Genomic DNA, 21,930 nt, shown 5'->3' with positions numbered 1-21,930 from the left:
TCGCCAATTTTTTTCTAAAATAAGTTATACACTCTAAATAATAATAATTTTTATTTAATAAAGAATGATTTGGGAAATAATATTATTATTTCTTCTCAGCATTTTGTGTTATAGTGGCGTTACAGCCGTTACAGCAATTATTATTTTTTTAATGTTAAAATTTTGAAGTCACGTACTGTAGCACAAACATTAGCAATAAAAGCCATTTTAACTATCAATAATGGTTCCAGCACGGACCATTATTATGGAAAATGCTGTCATTGAAAGCCAAACGAGAAAAAGCAGAGCATTTATAAATGCAACAGTCAAAAAACCATTCAAAAGTTACATCAACCGGACTAATTATTAAAAACAAACACCACTTTTATTCACTATACATAAAAGGTCACCTGCAAAGACAGGTATACTAATACTATGCAATCGACTTGAAGAACCATTAAGCCTTGCAGCTTATAGAACAAAGAGGATGTCCCTAAGTAGTTGTTCAGCTTGCATGAGAAAAAACTGGCTACTCCTGATAACATACTCTGAACTCACGGGCAGACCTCGAATCATCTACTTAACTATGAATAATTGATTTTTTGATTCGAGTCCTGTGAGGTGAACAGGTTGGGGTATGAAAAGTATGGATCATCCTCCAACGAGGTTGATCGCTGAGGCACAGAAGCAGGCTGAAGCTCAGGCATTCGTTCCTGTGAAAGAGGTGACTCATCTTCCATCCTGGGCACTTCATGAGAAGAAAGAGATGCCGCACTCAATCCCCACTTTGACTCGAAAATGTTGTTCATATGATCAAAAGAATCTTGATGATCAAATACTGATTTCCCAGTCATGTGCTGTCGATGAGAACCTTCCCCCTTGAATTCATTTTCAGAACTCCCACTGTTCTTTTTCGTTACAAGATCTGTGATTCTAACATGTGCAAGGTTCGCAACAGCACGCGCAGCTGCTGCAGCTCGTTCAGCAGTTTCAGCAGCAGCCTGAGCAGCAGCCAGTACATCCTGCAAGTCTCCATTGCCGTCTCTGTTACTCAGGGAAATGGATGAAGCTGGCTCACTTTTCTTCGCAGATACTGGAGCAGAAGAAAATGAGGACAACGGAGCTCTCCCACTTTGCCTCTCTGATACTGAAACAGATGAAAATACTGGGGGAGAGGGTGCTGGCTCGGTTTGCTTGGCAGACACTTGATCAGAAGAAAATGATGGTGAAGAAACAAATGGGACGAACTGTTTGCCTTCCCTTGAGGCAACTGAAACATCAGGCTGGGTGTAGGGGGAAGCAATTGATGCCTCCTGTTTATTTTCTCCAGGCTCCACTTGGGGAACATGCGACATCTCACTTGAAGTATATTTGTTGACCTGATCAAGTTCGAAGTCATGTGGTGGAGAGGATGGTACATGTGGAACCATTTCTGGAGCTGAGGGAATATCAGATGTCGAACGGACAGAAACTTTTGGAACTTCAGGAAGATCTAACGAATCAAAGCCTGCATCCAAATCCGACTCTTCATGAGACTCTTCTGCAAGGCTGGAAGACACTGTTTCATTGTGTTTCTCTTCGGGAAGAGGCAATGTAGATCCATTGGTAAAGTGGTTTGGTCCATTCTGATGAAAAGACGAGATCTTTGTATCAGTCAGTGAAGAAATATGATGTCATAACAGAACATATTGGCTTCAACTCACCAACAAATCCTCATGTGGTTTAAGAAACTCGGTTTCAGAGGCAGATGGATCCCAATCTAACTCATGCTCTTCAGCAATTTCCTTCAGCAACTTCAATTTTGTTTCCACTGAAGGAGCTCGAACTGATAGCAGTTCAATTATCTGTTGGAGTAGCTTGTTAGGAAAAAGACTGAAACAAATCAAAAAGGATGAATCGAATTTGATTACTGGCACTTAGAAATTCATGTGACCTGCCGGTTGACTCCACAATCTGGCATGAGCTCAGTGGCAGCTGTAACAAATTCCTTGCCATATTTGGCTGCAAACAACATCTGAACTTGCTGCAACTCAGGTAAATCTGCACATCTTGGTGCAGCAAAACAAATGCTGGAAATTGCTTCTTTAAGGTCAAGAGGACATTCTCTGAACAATTTTAAGGCAGGTTAGACAAGGTGCTCTATACTGAATATGAATATAAAACTCAAAAAAGAAGAAGAAGCAAACTCTATACATAATTGAAAGAAATATTCACCAGATAATATTGATAGTATCTTTGTATTAACTAGATGGGATCATCCAGAAAAGAATGCTACCTCTCAACTTCAAAAAAAAATTGAGTAAGATCTTTAAATAAAAGCAACTTTGCATTTGTATAGCAGATTAATTTGAATTCTATAATACATACAACCTAACTCTGGGTGACAAGGGAACATGTAAAATTAAGTATCACATTTTTCTTCTTTTTCTTTTTCCTATTTTTCCCCTTCCTTTTTCCTTTTTTTTTCTTTTTTTTTTTTTGAAGGGTGGGGCGCGGATTTACAAGGAAAAAGGAACACCAGACACTACATGGAAGAACCAAATCAAGCCTCTGGAACTGATGCAAAGTAACAGAAAGACCTATTGACTGTATTTAAAGCATGAGTGCTGGCAGAGCCACTTTGCCAGGCCAGTATTGCCAGTTGGCATAGATCAGCATGGCACCTAATACCTATTCAACTCTATTTTTTAAAATATTTTAATTAAAAAATTATATACTTTTTTCATTTAGCACGGCACAGCACATATTATGCCAGAATTGTGAAATTAAAGTGCTGCTATCTTTCTATCTTGTTATAGGTAGATAAAATCAGCATATATCTTAAATTTCACCAAAAAGGTTCCATTAATGCTTCAATCATCAATTTCTATTATTTAATAGTGATAAAATATATATTGCTAGAGATTAGAAAAATACCACGAGTTGTTACTAATATCATGTATGGCACAGTGGCTCGCAAATAAACACTTGAAACTACTAAATGTCAAAATAAATTCTGCAAGGAATTTGGCTCTTAGAGTCTTAGTACATACCAACAAGGTCTTAAGTCTTGGCGGGACAAGGGGCATCCTGGCTGTCCCGTCCTATTCCTATAAGGCAACAAGATCAAAATGGGATAGGACTTCGAAACCCATCCATGCAGGGAAAGATGAAGAAAGAGAAAGGAAGGAAGGAAAGAAGAAGAAAAGGAAAAAAATAAAAGAAGGAAAGATGATGAGAAAGAAAGGAAGGAAAGGCGAAAAATATATAGGAAGGAAAAAAGGAAGAAAGGAAAGAAAAAAGAAGAAAAGGAAAGAAAGGAAAGGAGGGAGAAGAGAAGGACAGGATGGAAGGAAAGAAAGAAGAAGGGAAAGAAAGAATAAGAAAAAGGAAAGAGTGAAGAAGAAAATAGAAGGAAAGAAAGGAAGGAGGGAAGAAGAAAAAGAAAACAAAAAGGAAAGAAAGAAGAAAGGAAGGAAAAAAAGGAAAAAAACAAGCAAAGAAGGAAAAACATAAAGGAAAGAAGAGGGGAGAGCGAGAACAAAGAGTACGTACCAGTATGCCAAAATTGGGGTGAGGACGAGACTCGTATCTAGAAGCTTGGTAACAACCTCCATAGGATTTACCAATTGCATTAGTTAGCATCCCCTCCGCTACATTAAACATGATAATCCAACCAAATTTCTACTAAAACATCCTCAATTGCTAACACATGTTTATTCTTACATGATGTGCAAGCATCCTCTCATTGGCCAACACCTTTATCGAAAACAGTGTTGACCACATTAATAAACATATCTGGAAGTATTATTTTAACCAATTTGGTGGATCCTACTTCTCTTCTGGTTTTGATCCAAGTCTGATTCCTCCAAAATTGCTACAGTGTCATGCTAATTTTTTCTTTGCTCTGCTAGCATGAAATAATAAAAGACATACTAGATATCCAACTTTGGTTCAGCTACCTTGAGATTCCTATAAAAGTCTGACTTGTTTATATAAATGGAAACCAAGAAATCATATAATCACATTAAACTATCCCTTACAACCGATTCTAATGGGAGCGTCATTGTCATAATAACACCCACTAAAACTACATATTCAAAAACAAGTAACACATTTAGACCTTCATTTTTAGAAACCAATACACAAAATTCCACAAACATAATCAATGAGCACCAATCATAAGTAATCAGATGACAATACTACATAGAAAGGTTCTGGTGGTATACATATCCAATTACAGATAGGGTTTTGTCTTTGAGGATAAGTTTGGTAGCTTGGAAAAGATCTTGAAAAACTAAAGAATTTGGAAAATTTGAAGTTTCTAGCTGTTTAGATGGTGGGAAAACTAAAATAATACAAAAATAGATTTCCAAATCTTGTCGAGTTTTTCCTTTTCCATGGAAAATATTTTCCTTTTTCTTTTTCCTTTTGCATGGTTTTCCAAGAAACCATGCATACCCTTAATACATGACATATAAATCATGCAAGATGCTAGTTTACCTCCCGGCTGAGCAACCTTGAAACATAAATGAACTTTTTTGGGATCAAACTATGATGACAAAATTGCTTGGTATGTATTTACTTGAAAAACATGACTTCCATGGGGCGTAATGGTGCATGATACTATGCTCCTACTAACCATTATTCTTTTTCAATTTTATATTATTTCCATCAAAGCCATACTTCTCATACTCCATGAATACCGAATGTGATTCTTCGAGGAACTGCCTTAAAAAATTGACAGAATTTAATATCAGCTACCTGTCCTATTTGCTAACTGCCACAAACAATGAAACTTGTTCAGAAATTTAGCAAGATTTCATTAAGCTGAAAGAGATGTCGACAAGATCACATTTGCCAACAAAACCAATTATAATTCCCAGCAATATGCAGAGTTAAATGATGACACAAACATAATTATACAATTCAAGAATAAGCACATACATACATACATACATGATGGACAAAAAAACTAGAATCAACTAACCAACCTCTGCAACTCGATTATGGGAAGGCGGACAGAAATTAGCTCACAGAACAACTCAATGATCTCCTGTGCTGCCATCATGTTCTCCTCCCGAATAATATGCTCCACCTGTGACCAACACCAAGTAATCAATCATCAAAAGTCTCTGGGCAACAAACAAACACCTCCTACTAGTTTGATCCATTACCCTGTAGCGTAGTAGCACTCCTCAAACCATGAAAAGAATAAAGATAAGTTTGTTTTCATTAATAAACAAAAAGAAAAATAAAGATACCCGAATCCGGGCAGTGGCCTCCTGCCCATTCTCAAGAAGCTTTGCAATGTCCCTTCGCATATGCTTCAATTGAATCTCCCTCCGATTCCGCAGCAACTTTATTCTCGGAATCGTCAGCTTCAGCAGTGTTTTGCTGATCAGATACAAAAATTAATAACAATAAAGAATCAACTCCCTCCTTATAAGAAATACTTATAACTTCATCGAAATAAAGCTTTTCAACAAACCATTCAAACACCGACCTAAGAAAAAAGCGATGGTATCAAAAGCACCAAAACTCCCTAAATTTTTAATCTTTATATTATTAAAAAAAAACACAATTTCATCAAATCACGAACTAGATGCCATAATCTGAAAGAACCTTGAATCAGAAGTACCAATACATCAGAGACACTACAAAGAAGCCTCTCCTTTTTTTAGCATCCAAAAGGCCGATTTTTTTTTTTCAAAAAAGATCTGAAACACCCAAAAAGAAAAATTGGAAATATCAGAAGTAGTGCAAAACAACCCCAAGAATCCAAGATTCCCATCATCAACCAAAAACAAAAGGCGAACCCGATCCAATAGAAGATAACTGGATACGACCGAAACAAAGAAATTAAATAATTTCAACATACCATTTGGCTCCTTTGAAACCCTTACTGAAGAAGGCATCAAGCATCGACATCGCCAATCAAATTTCTATCGATCAAGCCTTCAAAACTTCTTCCGGAACGGAGATTATCGACAAGGAATTGATCTTTTAGAATTTTTCCGAGATCTAACCAAATGAGAGAGAGAGAGAGAGAGAGAGAGAGACTTTTTGCTTCAGTGATACCTTTACGAGGGAGGAAACAAAAAGTGGGCGATGGCTGGCCGCATACGGGCATTGCTTAGGACTTATTATCTGCCGTTCGTTTTGTTACTTGAGGCGATCATGTCCACCCGTTTATGGCGTCCCGGCCGGCCGATAATTCGAGAAACCGCGACGGAGGGTTGGGATGGAGATATGGACGGAAGAGGATAAGTCCGCATGGGAATTGTATAGGGTATATAAGCACCAGAGTTTTCTCCGGCGGACACGTTCCTTCGACTCTAAGGTTCTGATTTTTTTTTTTTTTGGTTCCCCTGCGGAACGTTTCGGAGCGACGGAGGCCCGATGGCCATCTTCAAACAAGGCACGGATTAGATGATGTTATTCGCCGAGACTTTTGTTTTTTTAAATCTAATTTCTTGATTCATTTAGTGTGTGGATTCATGTTAATAATTTGCCATTCTTTCTTTTCGAATGCTAAATAGTAAGGATTTATATTTTCCCTTATTAAGCAAGTGTGATGCACATGAAAGAAAAGAATGCATCATTCCTTACCATTTGAGTTGGATTTCATCCTCAAGAAAGCAGAGGTGACTGCCCCAACTAGTGTAGACAAAACTTAAATTCAGATCATTAAATATTACAACCTAATGACTTTATCAACTAAACTAATTGACACCCATAGAGTTGAATCGGAAAAGTCCAACCGTAATGCATTGGGATTGAGTTGGGACATCTTGAGGTTGGTTTTGATTTGGCTCAACCCTCAAGGCAGCTTTCTTCCTTGTTTTGCCATGTATCCTATCGTATCTATTTTAAAATAAAAATCGAAGAGTCAAAGCGGGATATGACTCTTATCACTAAGGCACTAACGGAATCCATCCATTCTTTTAACTTAAAAAGAAAAGGATATACATGAAGTGTCGTTCATAAAGCCATCCACCCATATCCCTCTATTCTTCCTCGTAAGTCGTTCTTCCCTTCTGGTTCTTCTGTGAGGTCTTTTTTTTCTTTTCGAAATCCTTTTCTTCTTCAAAAATGGAGTTTCTTCTTCCCTATTAATCACAGTCCATAGTCAAGTGATACATGCCTAGTATATTAGTCATCTAACAACTCATACGCGCCTCGAAGCAAATTGATGCACGATTTTCAGAATATCATGTTCACTGGTACACAACATATGTTCAAATTATACATACTTGAGGAAAATTTTGATACATGCTTCAAGCTTTTTTGATACATACCCAATAATGATCCAATATACATCTCCAAGCAAATCGATACAATCCAGATAAATTAATTCATAATTTGATATATACTTTAAAGTTCTTTAATACATACCCAGCAATAAACCATCTTTAAAGTTGAGCTGGACCTGGATCAAGTGGAAAAGCATATAACTTGATATATACTTTATAAGCATATAAAAGATCAGGTTAGAACTGGATCAGCTCAAAAGTTGACCTGACCCATATGCATTCCCTGGTAAAGCTGGAAAATACTAGTAAATAAATTTAGAATGATTTTTAAAAAGGAAAAAAAAAATGTAATTTTGGAGAAGGATGTCTAAGATCATGCATTTCAAGAACCCATGCCTAACTATTTGGAGATGTTTTAATTAAGCCAGGGGTTTATACATCCTTTTCTAAAGCACCCTTAATCAAATTTTGTTATTGTAAAAAAAGAATCAACTTAAACTGGAACAGGCATTCATTCAAAATATCAAACTAGTCTAATTTTATTAAACAAGAAACAATATTTTTTTTAAAAAAAAAATACTCAATATATGGGAGCTCAATATAAGACTGATCAGTTTCAATTAAAATGTTGAGATTTAGGAAAGCATACAGGCCACTTGACTTTTAAAAGATATCACTTCGCAATGGAATACTGTTTGACAGCATTCTAGAATCTTGGTTCACATGAAACAGGAAGCTGAATAGTAACACTATGCAATACACAAACTTCTCAATCCCAAATGATGGTTTGAAATCAAGGATCATATCAGGTTCCAGCAACCACAATCAGTGACATCAGGACTTGAAAAGATCAGCAAAGACATCAAACATAACTAATGGTGATGATGCAGTTGTATTTGCATCACAGTGGAAATTAGTTGACATTTTGCAATCAAGTCTGAAGCATTAAACGCAAAAAGGCTACATCTCTTGTTGCCAAAATAGTCCAAATGGCACTCAGAGTAAACTTGCTCTTCACCGTACTTGCCCACGAGCTCATTACAGGCCTATTGGTACCAGTATGTGTACTAAGGATGTTACAATCAGTTCCTAACAGATCAAAATTGTCAAAACTCAAATATAAGAAAATATCAGCACCTAATCTTAGGGACCATTAAGATGATTAGTCTCATCTTAGCCAACAACACACTCAAAGGTTTCAACCAGCCTGCTAGGGCTTTAGTAGGAAAAAATCCTTAGTGTAAGCAAAATACTGGTACAAGGCATTTTCTTTAGCATGTTAACACTACGAAGGTGGTTCCTTCACTGCGAGATACCAGAGGACTATGTTCCAAACCCGAAAAAGAAAGAAAAGACAAAGGAGATAAACAAACAACCATACTTTTGTAATATCATTGTCACATTATGTTAATTCTTTGTTTTTTTATTTTCTGATTATCTTATATAGGGATATCCGCTTCTAATGGTACAAGTATCTAAACTCTATAGATATCATATCTTCAACTAAATATAAACATGGAAGAGCAACTTGTCAAATTCCAAAAACAGTGCCTGGTAGTTAGTTATCTACTACAGCATCATCACTCACCATTTAGAAGGCATGAAGTAAAATGTTTTGACAACTTCATCGACCACAGAGATGCTATCTGAACCACAATATTTTCCAAAAGAAAGTGCAAGGTGATTCACATAAAAATGTTCTACAAACATAGGTTATCTAATAAAGTCAATCATCAGGAAAGTGAATCACCCAGTACAGGTTCTTGTAATCATAGCCATGTTTACATCCTAGAAGTTCATCATGAGGAAATTGACAAATTAATGGAAAAAGCTGTTTGTCCATTATCAACCTAATGGAAAAAGCTACCCTACTCCATTAAAGAAATAACTAACTATGAATATCCAAGATAGAACTCTCTATTCACAAAACTGTTTGTGCTTGTCAAACTTAAACTCTGAACATCTTCTTCACTTGAATCAAGACGACTGCATGAGACATACTTTACTGCTTGCTCAAAAACTAGCACAGATGAGTATCAAATTCTTAGTTTTAGGTCATGCAACTAATCATGAAGCATGACATAAGCATACCTTTAATCTCACCAGTACACGGGTAGATCTGAAGCATCTTGAGTATTGGAATATCAACAAAAGTGGAAAATCTCCACCTAATATTTAGAATAAAAGAGGACTGAGCAAAAAAAAGAAAATTGAGATAGCAGTAGACATTGCGACCCTAGTTTTGACATGTAGTAGCCTCCTTTCTTCTTTCTTCAGCTCTTTCTTCTCAGAAGCATAATCATGTTTCACAGTACATTAAGGAGTAAAGGAGCACATATTGAAGAACAATTTACTGATTGTTTAAGAGGGTTGAGCCAACAGCCATGTAATATCACATATTCTCCATGGATATCTCAAAACGGAAAACCATAATGTACATGAAACATGAATTTGACATTACAGCAATAAGGTATAGCCATTCATACTTTTTTAATATTAGATCTCCAACTAACAAATATAAGAAGCTGTTATGTGATTCATCAAATGAAGCATTCTTTTGAATGAACAAATTGTGCAATAAACTATAAATCTTTTTGACATATCATAGGAGAAACTGATACTGAAATGCCCAAAATTTGAGAAAAAGATATAGATTTCGAATACAGGAGCTTATATTGGCATCTTGAGTCAATAGTCAGTTGTTAAGCTAAGAACCTTTTTCCTTACCCAAAAAACCTAAAACCTTTTCAGAGTCTGCCATCCCATTGCCTAATTCTCTGTTTTCCACATACAAACAATGACACAACATTCCTTGAGAAGCTGGTATGTTAGTCATATAACCTTAACAAAACCGGTTCAGAAGAAGACATTAAGGAGTCAAAGGTGATACTTGAATTCATTTAAAGGGCATTAAAAGGGAACTCTTTTTTTCTGCATCAGAAAACCTTGAACTAGAGGGCTACTCCCCTGCCACTTTGAGCTATATACATCACTAGTAGCTCCGGAACCTTCTCCTCGTGCAGAAAAATGTACTTCCGCATGAACTTCTTCTCTGACATATTCATGACACTGGAAGGATTATAATCTCCGTTATACAACCCTCTTGCCTTCAACTTCTGCATGACCTGATGGCGAGGAATCAACCTCTTCTCCAAGCTATACATCAGGAGCTTTGCACAGCGGGCAATCTCCAATGGCTTCCTTCCGACTTCTTTCAAAAAAAATTCCATTTTGGCAGACAATAATTTATCAGAAACTGTTATAAATGTCGGGTCTTTGCGTAATGCAGCATAAAACTCGACCTCCGACCATCCGAAGCTCTTCAAGAGTCGTAGTTTAGCATCCAATTTGGCCTCGCTGACACGGTCGACAGCTGAGAGGGCCCACAAGAACATCCTCGAGCTGCGGGGTATCCCCATCCTCTCAGCCCGCTCCACCAATGCTTTCAATGTCGCTGGTTTCCGGAGAATAAGAATGGGGCTCTTCTGAAGCAATACAGCAGTCCTGCTGTCAGGGATGCCGCGCTCCTGGAGCAAAGAGAGGTTCGGCATCACCGTCTTCTCGATGTTGGTGCCAAGAAAGCAACTTTTGTTCCTGACGAGCTTCATGACGCGATCCATGGAGCCAAGGAGGCGCCGCCAGAACTCGAATCTGGGCAGGATGCTGCGGTGGAGGCTGTGATCGATTAAACGGTGTTCGGAGAGGATCAACTGAATGAGAATGGGCCCAGAAAAGCCGAGATCTTGGAAGGCTCGGAACTTGGGGGCCAGAATCTTCTCCACATCGCGGCAGAGCCATCTGGGATTGCGAGACACGATTTTTCTAAGATGCGTGTCGTCAAAACCGTGAGATCTGAAAAAATTGAGGACGGAGTCCGGCTTCTTTGTGGATTTGAGGTGGGAGAGGTATTTGGAGGCCTTTGACGCCTCATCGAAGGAGAGCCCACACGACGTGATGAGGTAATCTAACATGAAATGGGGCTCTCGACACGAGATCCCGCCGGCGCCGGAGGCGCCGGCGGTGGAAGTGTAGAGGCGGAGGAGGCCTCCGATCGGGCGGGGGCGTCGGAGGAGGAGGAGGAAACCGGACGAGGGATCGCGCAGCAGCATCGTGCCTTCTCGACGGCGAGTGACCGCACCGCACAATTCCAATGCAAAGCCTAACTAACTCGTGGATGGGTTGAGGACCGGACCGGTGAAGGACCGTACGGTTCGATCTACGACGGTCCACGCATGGTTTTTTTTTTTCTCACCGGTAAAGAAAAGGATTTTTTTACATAAACACCCCCCTAATGTCAAATTTTGCATGAATATTCTTCTAAATTAATATTTGCATGTGTATCCTCATAAAATACTTGTTTTGCTATTCTACACTTTTTTTATCCTTATTTTTGCATATGTATGGATATATCATACCACATCGTTAAAAAAATTAACAATTTTAAATTAAAATGACTAAATTATTCTTAATGGGTAGGTGTGCAAAAAAAAAAAATTATAAGATAATTGTGATGGAGGACAAAAAAGTAATTTCAAAACTTTATTTTATTTTTAATTAAAATAAATATGGTTTTTATTAACCGTGTTAGAAAAACTGTTATATTAGAAGTATTTGTTAAAAAATAATATTTGGTGAGGATATAAAAATAAATATAATTTTTAAGAGCATACTCATGCAAATTTAAATTTTTAGAAGAGTGTGTATGCAATAAAAATCCTAAAAAAATGACGTAGCTAGAAGTTTTACGTAATTTTATTGCACAACAAAACAATTCTGCTACAAAATCATCATTTATGCTACTAAAAGGTTTAAGAGGTTTCTAGTTGAAGAGTCCAGGGGCATCTCACGTTCATGGGAAGAAAACCGAAAACTTTTGAAATTACCAGGTTCATGCAAGACATCTTAGCAAACCAACCCAAACCAATACACGAAATCATGGAGCAAAAGTAACTAAACTCAACCAATACCTAATTAGCCCTCATGTTTTGCATAATTAAAATCAACTAGAAATAAGTTTTGTAGTTTAAGATTGTAGTTATACACTATAATGAAAAAAAATGACATGTCTGGTTGGAGATTTTAAAGGAGAGAAATATAAGATTACTTTTCCAATAAAAATAAGTTCCATCTTTCATGAAAAATAGAAACCGATGTGCCCATGAGAAACTTCCTTTCCCCTGTGTTGGAAATTAAAGTAAAATTCTTTTTTTAAGAAATGTTTTTAATCCTAGTGGCTTATGTTCTTTTTTTTTCCTGGTAGTCAATTTATTAAGAGAATAAAAAATATTTTATATAACTTTTATATAAAAATAGATGCCCAACTAGAGGTAAAAGTGAACTAGATAATATCCGTCCGAATCTATTTTTTATATTTGAAACTATTCATAAAAATTTGAACATTCAACTAATATCAATATCTATATCCATATATATCCAAAAAAATAGATATGAATATAGATAGACAACTACTCGATTTGTGATATTTGTGACACCACGTATTCTCTCAAATATGGAAGTTTTGATTTTGTACCTGTGTGTTTGCCATGCTTTGAAATCACATTAAAAGAAAAGGCCTATTCTTGAGTAGAGTTTTTCTAAGTACAGAGTTTTACCTTCATTCTCAAAACATGTCTATTGATGAAACAAATACCAATTTCCATTAAATAAAAGTCATTGATTTGAAAATTGTAATATTTTGGATACTTGAGAAATCATAATTTTGCATACAAAATCCTCAAAAATCAGTCAGAAGTTTCTTACAGGCATATAGTAAACTACTCCAAATTCGAAATTTCCTTACCATTTTTGAGTGCAAAAGAGTAACATGATTATTAGTCAAGCATGCGTGCACAAAGGTAGCAGTGAAAAATAAAAAGCATCACGACTCTCATCAGAGTGTCATGTAGCATAAATTGTTCAAGGAATTAAAAATAATACCTGAGTTCTTATGAAGCACTTATGAGAACCTATATACAGAGGGCACTACCTGTCATTGCCGGTAGTAGAAGTCTCCAAAGGTCCTGGGACTTTCTCCTTGCTCTGGAGAACAAACTTCTCTATGAACACCTTCTCTGAACAAACCATGATTGAGATCAGCTTAAGCTCTCTGCCGGGTAACTCTTTTTGACTTCAGCATCTGCATGACCTGATGCCAAGGAATCAACCTGTTCTCCAAGCTATATACATCACAAACTCCATTAGGCACTGTCGACGGCACTTATTCTGTGGTCTAGGTTGTCATTGAAGCAATACTAAAAACCCCTGTACTAATCTGTAACTCAACATGATCTGCTTATGACTACTGGTGAAAACTAGCCACCTCAGGTGCATAAATATGAGCAGGTCTGTTCAATAATCAAAGCAAGATGTGTCAAGTTTTATGGTAAGATACCTGTTAACAATTCAACTTATCTCTAGTTTCATCCATAACTAAAATAAAGCTAACCACAAGATTCTGCATGCAAGGATCCGCTCTCTTGCATCAGAAATAACCACAACCATGGGACCCTTACGCAAAAGAAACTTGAGTTCACAACTATGAATAACATGATTCAAGTTCAATTGCAGGCGTGGCACTGCTTGTTAGATTCGCGAATAATATAATGCTCCGCAAACAATTTACTCTCTACCTATATTCCGGGAGATTGCTTTGATATTTTTCTCTTTTTTTTTCATTTCAAAAGTTATATATTGGATTAAACTTGCAAAGGAACAAATAATTACGAGATATTGCATCAATTCACTTACGGGATCATATGCATTCTTCATGTTTGGAGAGCAAGGAAGTGGTGCCTAGGAACATGATAGGAGGAAAACGAGAAGCAGCCTGTTTCATGGTACAGAACTACAGAGCCTTTCTCCTTTCGAGACTCGCAGCATCCAATTCATTGAGCTCTGGAAGCTTATTTATGTGCCGGAGGACATAATACTTCAAGAACCCCTCCTCCGAGCACACCATGGCCGTATATGCATATTATTCTCCACCATGCACTCTCTCGACTTCAAAGCCTTTCAAATATCGATTTCTTGGAATCAACCTCTTCGCCAAGCTCAGCGTCAAAAGCACTGGGCGGCGTGCAACATAGAACGGTGCGCAGCCTGCCTCCAGCACCAAGAAATCCACCTTATCCCGCATCGCGCTCATCGAACCAGTCAAGAAAGCAGGGGTCTTTCGGAATGCAGCAAGGAACTCAGCCTCCGACCACCCTAAGCCTCTCATGACCCCCGGTCGACCTTGTAGAGAGCCCAGTGGAACACCGTCGAGCCCGGGAGGACTCGCAACCCCTCGGCACGATCACTCAATGCCCTTGATGCGTCTGGCTTCTGAAGGATGAACCTTGGGCGCCTCTTCACGACCAGCGTGATCCTGTGGTCCGAGATGCCGCAGTCCTTCAGCACCAAGAGGTTCGGCCGGATTGTCTTCTCGGCGCTGTAGCCGAGAAAACACTGATTTCCTTTGAGGAATTTCATCAAACGCTGATCAGAACCAAGAAGGTCTCTCCATAGCTGGATGCTAGAAACGACGTTGCGGAGGTTGTGGTCGATGATGACGGGGTTAGACAGGTGGAGGCGGGTCAGGTCGGGACTGGAGAAGCCGAGGTCCAGCAAAGCTCGGAACCTTGCGGGCAGGGTCTTCTCCATGTCGAGGGCGAGCCATCTGGGGTACCAAGAAACGAGCTTTTTCAGGTGGGCGTCATCAAAACCGTGTCTTTTGAAGAAACCCAAGACCGAGTCGGGTTGTTGGGGGAATTTAATCCGGCGGAGGCGCTTCAAGGCTTTCGCCGCTTTCTCCGGTGAGAAGCCACAGGAGGCGACGAGGTAGTCGGCCATGAAATGGGGCTGGGGATATAGCTTGTCGCCGCCGCCGGCGGAACGAAAGGTTCGGCATCGTACCGTTCTTCTTATTCTCCGCCTTTGGAAACGGAGGAAACTCAGAGGAAGATGGTGGCCACGGTGCATCGACCGAAGCTTCCCGCTAAAATCCTAAGACCATGTTGGGATGATCGGCTTCAAAATTCTACAAACTCACAAATTGGATCAATACAATCAGCAAAATTATAAAATTACAAGTTGGAAGCTCATAAATTCTACAAAATTTTCAGCTCAATCATCTAAATAAATTTTAATTATATTATTTGAACCTCAGCGATCCTTAAATCGGAAAACAAAACTACTGTCGATCCGGATAGAACTAAGCAGCCCAGTAATCAAGTACGGTCTGGGACCGTTTCCCACCTCCGTAGGGAAGAAACGATGTTTCCCAACCTCTCCTCCTCTCGCGGCCTCGCCGTCCTCCACCGCCCATTGAAGCAATTAGCGCGAGAATTACAAGATCCCCGCGAATCGACTCGATTGTAAAGCAAACGCCTATCTGTGTGGAGGTACAATGTTTTGTTTGATGTTTCCTGCCAGTCAAGTTGCGCTTTTAGTCATTTGCCTGACAAAACCTTGCAGAGATTCGAGTTCTTGCATCCTTTCAAGATATTGTCATTGCATTTCATAGATATTAAACACACATGGTAGCCTTGGATCGTGAACAGCAGATCTTTGTAGTTGGTTTGATTGCGCTGGGAAAAAAATTTTGGGCAGAGCTGCAAGCAGCTTTGTCTTTTTTTTTTTTTTTTTTTTGATAAAAGCGCCAATTTATATAGCTCTAACGTGAATACATTCTGTCAAATCACGAGAAAGTAAAAGGTACAAGAGAAAGAAAATATCTTCTGTAGATGTCCAGAGAAATTTCTCGGAATGCCGGACGAACATGCAGCTTGTTTGGAAGCTCTATGCTTCAAATTAAGAGCAAATGATTCACTTTGCTACAAAGGATTACTAGCGGTTTATTCTTGCTGGATCCGCATCAAAATGTTAAAAACATAGCAAACATGCATGGAAGGTTTGCAAGTAATGCTGCAGATGAGATAGCACGGCTAGCACTTCATGAGCTACATTCACTTTTCTTCATTAGCCGACACACTTAAGGAGGTTGAGTTGAAGGGTGCATTGAGAATTCATTGTGTCAGCTAATTTGAGGGTGGCTTGAGTAGAAGACAGCTATGCGAGGATTTGTTTGCAAGCGGATTCATTCATCTAGAGGATGACTCAACCACTGTAATTGGATGGATCCATAGTGGACAAACACTTTTTGTTATAGAATATTTGGTAGTGTGCAGGAGATTGTATTTTTCTTTTTTCTTTTTGTTCTCCCTTTCCTTTTTTTTTTTATTTTTTTTTATTTTTTGGTACAACTCTTTCCTCTCCCTTATGTTTTCTTCTATCCCAATCTGCAATACTCACCAATCGTGCGACAATTAGGCAATTAGCTACACATCTTTCTATGTCACCATGAGGGAAGTAGGTTATCTTTCTTTCCCCCGGTCTGATTTAATCCCCCGGTCTGGCCGGTCTGATTTAATCCTCAGATCTGGCCGAACCTTGTCCCCGGGACGGACGACTCTTGGCCTCAAACCCTAACGTCCGCGAAGTGGTGCGGTCACCCGACTCCCTTCTCCCAAAGCCGCGATGCTGCTGCCCGAACTCTCCGCCTCCTTCCTCCGGCGTAATACCACCACCACCGTCATCGCCTTCTTCCACCGCCGCCGCCTCGAAGACCTCCTCCTCTTCTCCACCGCCACCGCCGGCGGCAGCGGCGAGAATCCATCTCACAAGCCTCATTTCCTTGTCGAATACCTCGTGAGCTCCTGTCGGTTCCCGCCTGACCAGGCGGCTGAAGTCTCCAAACCCATCTCCCACCTCAAATCCAACGAGAAGCCGAAATCCGTGGTGGATTTCTTGAGATCTCACGGTTTCGAGGATGCCCATCTCCGAAAGCTCGTATCTTTGAATCCCAGATGCCTCTGCTACGACGTCAAGAAGACCCTGGCCCCAAAGATGCGAGCTTTCCTGGACATGGGCTTCTCCCCCTCCGACCTCCCCCACTTGATCCTTTCCAATCCCAATGTACTCAATCTCAGCGTCGACCGAATCCTGCCCAAGATCGAGCTGTGGAAGAATCTACTCGGCTCCACCGATCTCCTGATGAAATTCTTCAAGAAAAACCAGTGGCTTCTTGGCTACAGCGTCGAGAAGACTATACTTCCTAACATATCGCTCTTGCGGGACTGCGGCATTACGGATGAGAGGCTAGCTATGATTGTGAGGAAGCGCCCTACCTTCATTACCCAGAGAATGGAATCGCTCCGAGCTTTGGTCGACCGTGTCGAGGAGCTGAAGATACCCCGCAGCTCGGGCTTGTTCATGTGGGCCCTTCAGATCCTCCGTATGGTGAGCAGAGACAGGTTCCAGGCCAAGATGGAGCTCATGAAGAGCTTTGGGTGGTCGGAGTCAGAGTTCCTCGCTGCATTCCGAAAAGCGCCAGTCTTCCTATCTGTCTCTGAGAAGGTGATGCGGAGAAAGATGGAATTTTTGGTGAAGGAAGCCGGGTGCGAGACCTCCTATCTTGCCCTCAACCCAGTGCTTCTTATGTATAGCTTGGAGAAGAGGTTGATTCCTCGGGTTCGTGCACTGGAGATTCTGAAAGCAAAAGGCTTGCTCAGAAGGAAGCCCAAGTTGCATAGCATAATGTCTTTATCAGAAGAGGATTTTATCAACAAGTATGTTCTCTGCCACAAAGTGGAAGGGCCTAAACTGCATAAACTGTATACTGCTGTCCTTAAGCAAGCAACCCCTTTATCCTGAATTCTAGAGACAGAATGAGAATGACTTGCTCGTCTGCTTATTCATTTTCACACAAGCAGGTATGACTGTTCATATTTGAACAATTAGATAAGAAATGATTCTCAAACTGTTTGAGTAAGCTCTTTTGGTGTTCTTGTAAGCAACCGATTATGTTTCTGCGGTTATTAGTATTCTGAAGCACTGAGATATTATCTATTTGGATGAGAAAGAGAGTTGTTTAATTAGTTTAGCAACTCAAGTGAGATGCACTACATGCTCTGATTCTTAAAGGTTTGTTTTTTCTTTGCAAATAGTTGACTGATAAGCATCACATGATCCAATGAAATGCCGCAGGTTTTTAAATGCGCCTGAAACGAAGTGCTTCTTATAATTATAAAATCACTTCAGTGACTCCAGAGGAGGATTTAAAATCGCTTGAAGTGAGCCACTTCGATTTCTGCCACCTTTGTGCAATCATATATGCCCTCAGGAAATTTTTTTCCCCTTGGCATCATGTCATGTGCATCCTGAAGTCGAAAAAGTATCATGGACAAGACCATGTGCCGTCCAGCATAGTGTCTCTTAGAGGATTTCTATTACTAGCTGTGAAGGGGAGAATGCTTATTCCACTAATTTAGGTTCTTGATACAAGAAAATTGAAAAGGTCATTTATCTGTGTCACGAGTCATGACCCAAGGTATTGTAATCCACTCCTCAAACACTTGGGTAGCAATTCTAGCAATGTTGCATGTACCATCACTCTAAGAGACAGTGTCTCGCAGATGATTGATGTGGTCGGCCAGAGAATTAATAGATAATTGCATCAGAAAGTATGAAACACTTGCTTATTATAATTGAATGAAGATTTTATGCTAGGTTCCATCTGAATTTTATTTTTGAGAGAAAGGGAGGAAGACTCATCTGCACTATAATTGCCCAAGCCACATACCTGGGGTTGCACCACCTAAGACTCAAGCCTAGAACCTCTAGTTGCCAAGCAAAGGGGTGTGACTGTTGCAGCAAAACCCAGTTCAACTTTTGAAATTTCATTATCAACTTTTGAATTTTATGCTTCCAAGTTTCAGATCCAATTACATGTTGTACAAGTAGTTGAGCAGGGTTACCATCTAGTTATCTCTTTCCAAGGATCTCATGTGGGTTACCAACTTTTGTTGATTGAAGATATAGCATTGAGAAACATAAATGGCCATATCTTATTCCTATTACATGGTTTCTGGCTAGGGACCATACACACGGTTAGGATTCAGGGTGGTTCGATAGTTAAAGACTTTAAAGTCGCTCAGTAGACCAAGTGGGAGCACTTTCATAACAGAAGGATTTTGCTCAATCATCAGTTGGTATCAATTTGACGTTTTAGCACGGTGCTGCAGTATGTAGATCCTCTTTTTCGTATTTTCCCATATTCATGCCAATGTTCTCTTCCCTGCTGTGTCCATTTTATGCTTATGTGCCACCATCATAATCTTCTGAAGAACCTTTATTTTATTGCACATATCATTGTATCCTGCTGTGCTTGATAGCAACATTTCTACTTGGATCTGTAATTTTTCAATATACACTGTTTTGTTTTCTTCTCTTCTTGTTGGTAAGAATTAGATGCTATTCTGTTCTGCTTTTAGCTCGAGGATCCTCTTGATCTTGTCAGATAACAAACAGTTTTAGATTTGAAAGAATCGCAAATGAGCATAGCCTAATTCTTAACTTGATGGGATAAATCTTCTTGGATATTGTTATGCGATGGGGAGAATACATAATATAGTTGATTATTTTCATTGCATTGTGCTACACGTACACTTTTATGATTTACAAAAGTGAAAATATACGACGGAAAAAGAATGTTGCTTTGGCTGAGTTATTGAATTGCCTATGAGGAAGTACACATACACAATTTTGGCTCATTACTACAGATTTAATAAGCTCGTTTCTTTCTTGAAATTTTGTAATATCATTCTCTACACCTGATGCTAATGCAACCTAGCTGACTATATTTGCAAAGTAGTACTGGTTTAACATTAATGTGAAAGGATCCAGTGTATACAGAGAAAATATATCAAGTTTTTTCTTCCATGTCCTGCAAAATTCTTTTATGAAAATCTCCCTTGGTATCTGCCAAATAACATATGTCCCTATTTTGAAATTCAAGAGTGAACTTCAGACGTTGAGAAAAAATTATATAGTAACTTTGTTCAAGATTTTTTTTTCTCATTCCTACAACCAATAGTTATATGGTGGTTTTATAGACAGAAGCACTTCTATTATTACAAGATGACGTTGAATAGAGCTATAGAAAAGTTTGTTAGCGTGAAAAAACAGTGGAAATAACAAAGAAAACACATTAATGATTTCGCAACAGTGTGCTTATTTTTTGTGCTTGAGAGCAAAGTCATGACAATATGGACCACAAGCTTAATATATATATATATATATATATATATATATATATATATATATATATATATATATATATATATATATATATATATATATGATTGCAGACAATTTTTTTTTTCCACTTCTGTAGGATATATTTTTATTGATCCATTGTGTTGCTGCTATCAGTGTTGACTTCCACTTGACAAGTCTGTCAGTTCCAATGCAATCTAAAACTTAAGTTAATGGCTCCCTCCCCCTTCCCCCGTTCATTTTTGTGCAAGATTCATCAGAACAATGAACTTGGAGCTGCTGCAAGCTTTCTTATCAGCAACTTTAGCTGCTTGGAATTTGGTTGGTCATTGATGGTCAAGATATTGGATTGACGATGCATTGGTTGTGTTCTTGGAGGGTGCATTATATGCTACCTTTGTTATTCTGTTTCGTTGGTAGGCTTGATCTGTATAATTTTGATATTTGTTTTTCCTGAAGTGTTTAAATAAGATATTTATGAATCATTTCTGTAGGTTGCTGACTGGTCACTGCAAAAGTTTATTATCATTTTCATGTAGCAAGGGAAATCTAATTAACATAGGTGGTGTTAAGAGGATTTTGTCATGGTATTTTTTGGTCAATGGTTGGTGAGGCCTCCTGCACCAGGCAATCTGGAACTAAAATTACCTTTATTTCTTGGCACTTGTTAGTGCACTTTAATGAGCAAGAACTAAGCCATCTGTCACTACTACTCTTCAACAGGCTAAGATGCTCCCAGCTAGTAGCTGTTTTATAAAGTTCTTTATTTGGAGTCCCAAAATAAAATGCTTGATAAAATTCAACCAATCTGATGCCAGCACAAAACAATTGATTGGTCAGTAACTAGGAATAGTCATGACTCCAGTCTGAAACGAAATACATGGTTGTAGTCTGGACCGCATGAAGAGCTTGGGGTGTGGTTTTTTTCATCTTGCCAACCAACAGTTCAGTGGAAAGGCTGATTCAGATGCAAACATCTTAGTCTCAGGAGCGGAGTTGAGAACCGCTTGGGCAGGCATCAACTATGCTCGATGCATCTTGAGAGATGACTTCATCTTAGATGAGGATGATAATTGCTTGGATTCAAGGCAGGCCAGGGAGGTAGATGCACACCCTCTGTAGGATATGTGGAGCCTAATGAGAGAGAATACTTTCTTTGTTGCGAGGTATATCAATCGCGAAGCGGATGATTTGTAGCTCATTATTTTGATCAGGTGCTTCCGGACTGGAGGTTTTTTTTTGAAGTTATTTTAGAATATGTTTTTTTTATTTGTTTAGATTTATTTATACCTAAATAGCATGAATTGTCGGTCTTAATTAAAAAAAAAAAAAACTGTCCGCACTATAGATTTTTTTTAAATGTACTATCCAAGAATTCAACCCCACTTCTGGATATTAAATAAGTGGGAACGAAGTCAGAATAAAGCCTATAATAGGTCTTATTCTTGTCAGATATGTTTCTAGAATCAGGAATAATGGAGAAATAAACCTTCCATTCAAACCTGTGTTTTTCTTTGGTTGTAGTTTGAGGGTTAAATGGAATAAAGGTATCTTTCTCTGCTTATTCTACTTTAAGTTGCCAAACACCTTTTCTATTTTTCTACTTAGCTTTAAATAAAAA

The 21,930-nt window shown here is 38.9% G+C and overlaps 4 protein-coding genes across 8 annotated transcripts; 1 reads left to right on the top strand and 3 right to left on the bottom strand.

Moving 5' to 3' along the window:
• Positions 1-263: 263 nt before the first annotated feature.
• Positions 264-6,028, bottom strand: LOC103717766 (IST1 homolog). Its single transcript, XM_008806269.4, has 6 exons — positions 5,840-6,028; positions 5,223-5,355; positions 4,953-5,056; positions 1,913-2,084; positions 1,683-1,823; positions 264-1,604 (listed from the first exon to the last, which is right to left on the bottom strand). Exons 1-6 carry the CDS (start codon positions 5,887-5,889, stop codon positions 564-566), a joined length of 1,641 nt encoding a protein of 546 aa, XP_008804491.2. The 5' UTR covers positions 5,890-6,028; the 3' UTR covers positions 264-563.
• Positions 6,029-9,730: 3,702 nt separating this feature from the next.
• On the bottom strand, positions 9,731-11,679 carry LOC103717767 (transcription termination factor MTERF2, chloroplastic-like). Its single transcript, XM_008806270.4, has one exon. The coding sequence runs from the start codon at positions 11,321-11,323 to the stop codon at positions 10,166-10,168; it is 1,158 nt and encodes a 385-aa protein (XP_008804492.2). The 5' UTR covers positions 11,324-11,679; the 3' UTR covers positions 9,731-10,165.
• Positions 11,680-14,187: 2,508 nt separating this feature from the next.
• LOC103717779 lies at positions 14,188-15,806 on the bottom strand. The gene is given in 3 exon segments (XM_026808723.2): positions 14,188-14,422; positions 14,425-15,231; positions 15,356-15,806. Coding segments are annotated over 2 exon segments (984 nt in total). The 5' UTR covers positions 15,174-15,231; positions 15,356-15,806.
• A 684-nt stretch (positions 15,807-16,490) lies between these two features.
• On the top strand, positions 16,491-20,886 carry LOC103717769 (transcription termination factor MTERF15, mitochondrial-like). Of its 5 annotated transcripts, none has more exons than XM_008806273.4 (2): positions 16,491-17,965; positions 20,570-20,886. In XM_008806273.4, exon 1 carries the CDS (start codon positions 16,731-16,733, stop codon positions 17,904-17,906), a length of 1,176 nt encoding a protein of 391 aa, XP_008804495.2. In that variant the 5' UTR covers positions 16,491-16,730; the 3' UTR covers positions 17,907-17,965; positions 20,570-20,886. The 5 variants fall into 5 exon arrangements, with proteins under 5 accessions (XP_008804495.2, XP_038990225.1, XP_026664515.2 ...); XM_039134297.1 differs by lacking the exon at positions 20,570-20,886 and adding an exon at positions 19,128-20,315; XM_026808714.2 differs by lacking the exon at positions 20,570-20,886 and adding an exon at positions 18,240-19,121.
• Positions 20,887-21,930: the final 1,044 nt, after the last annotated feature.

This window comes from Phoenix dactylifera, chromosome 15 (assembly GCF_009389715.1).
Source record: "Phoenix dactylifera cultivar Barhee BC4 chromosome 15, palm_55x_up_171113_PBpolish2nd_filt_p, whole genome shotgun sequence".
In the NCBI taxonomy this organism is placed as follows: domain Eukaryota; kingdom Viridiplantae; phylum Streptophyta; class Magnoliopsida; order Arecales; family Arecaceae; genus Phoenix; species Phoenix dactylifera.
This window is presented reverse-complemented; position numbering and strand designations above follow the sequence as displayed.

Coding starts and splice junctions, on each gene's coding strand:
- LOC103717766 (XM_008806269.4), bottom strand. CDS start 5,889: ATGTCGATGCTTGATGCCTTCTTCAGTAAGGGTTTCAAAGGAGCCAAA. Junction 5,356..5,839: donor GGTTTCAAAGGAGCCAAATG/GTATGTTGAAAT, acceptor GTATCTGATCAG/CAAAACACTGCTGAAGCTGA. Junction 2,085..4,952: donor CCCATAATCGAGTTGCAGAG/GTTGGTTAGTTG, acceptor AAAATTGTTCAG/AGAATGTCCTCTTGACCTTA.
- LOC103717767 (XM_008806270.4), bottom strand. CDS start 11,323: ATGCTGCTGCGCGATCCCTCGTCCGGTTTCCTCCTCCTCCTCCGACGC.
- LOC103717769 (XM_008806273.4), top strand. CDS start 16,731: ATGCTGCTGCCCGAACTCTCCGCCTCCTTCCTCCGGCGTAATACCACC.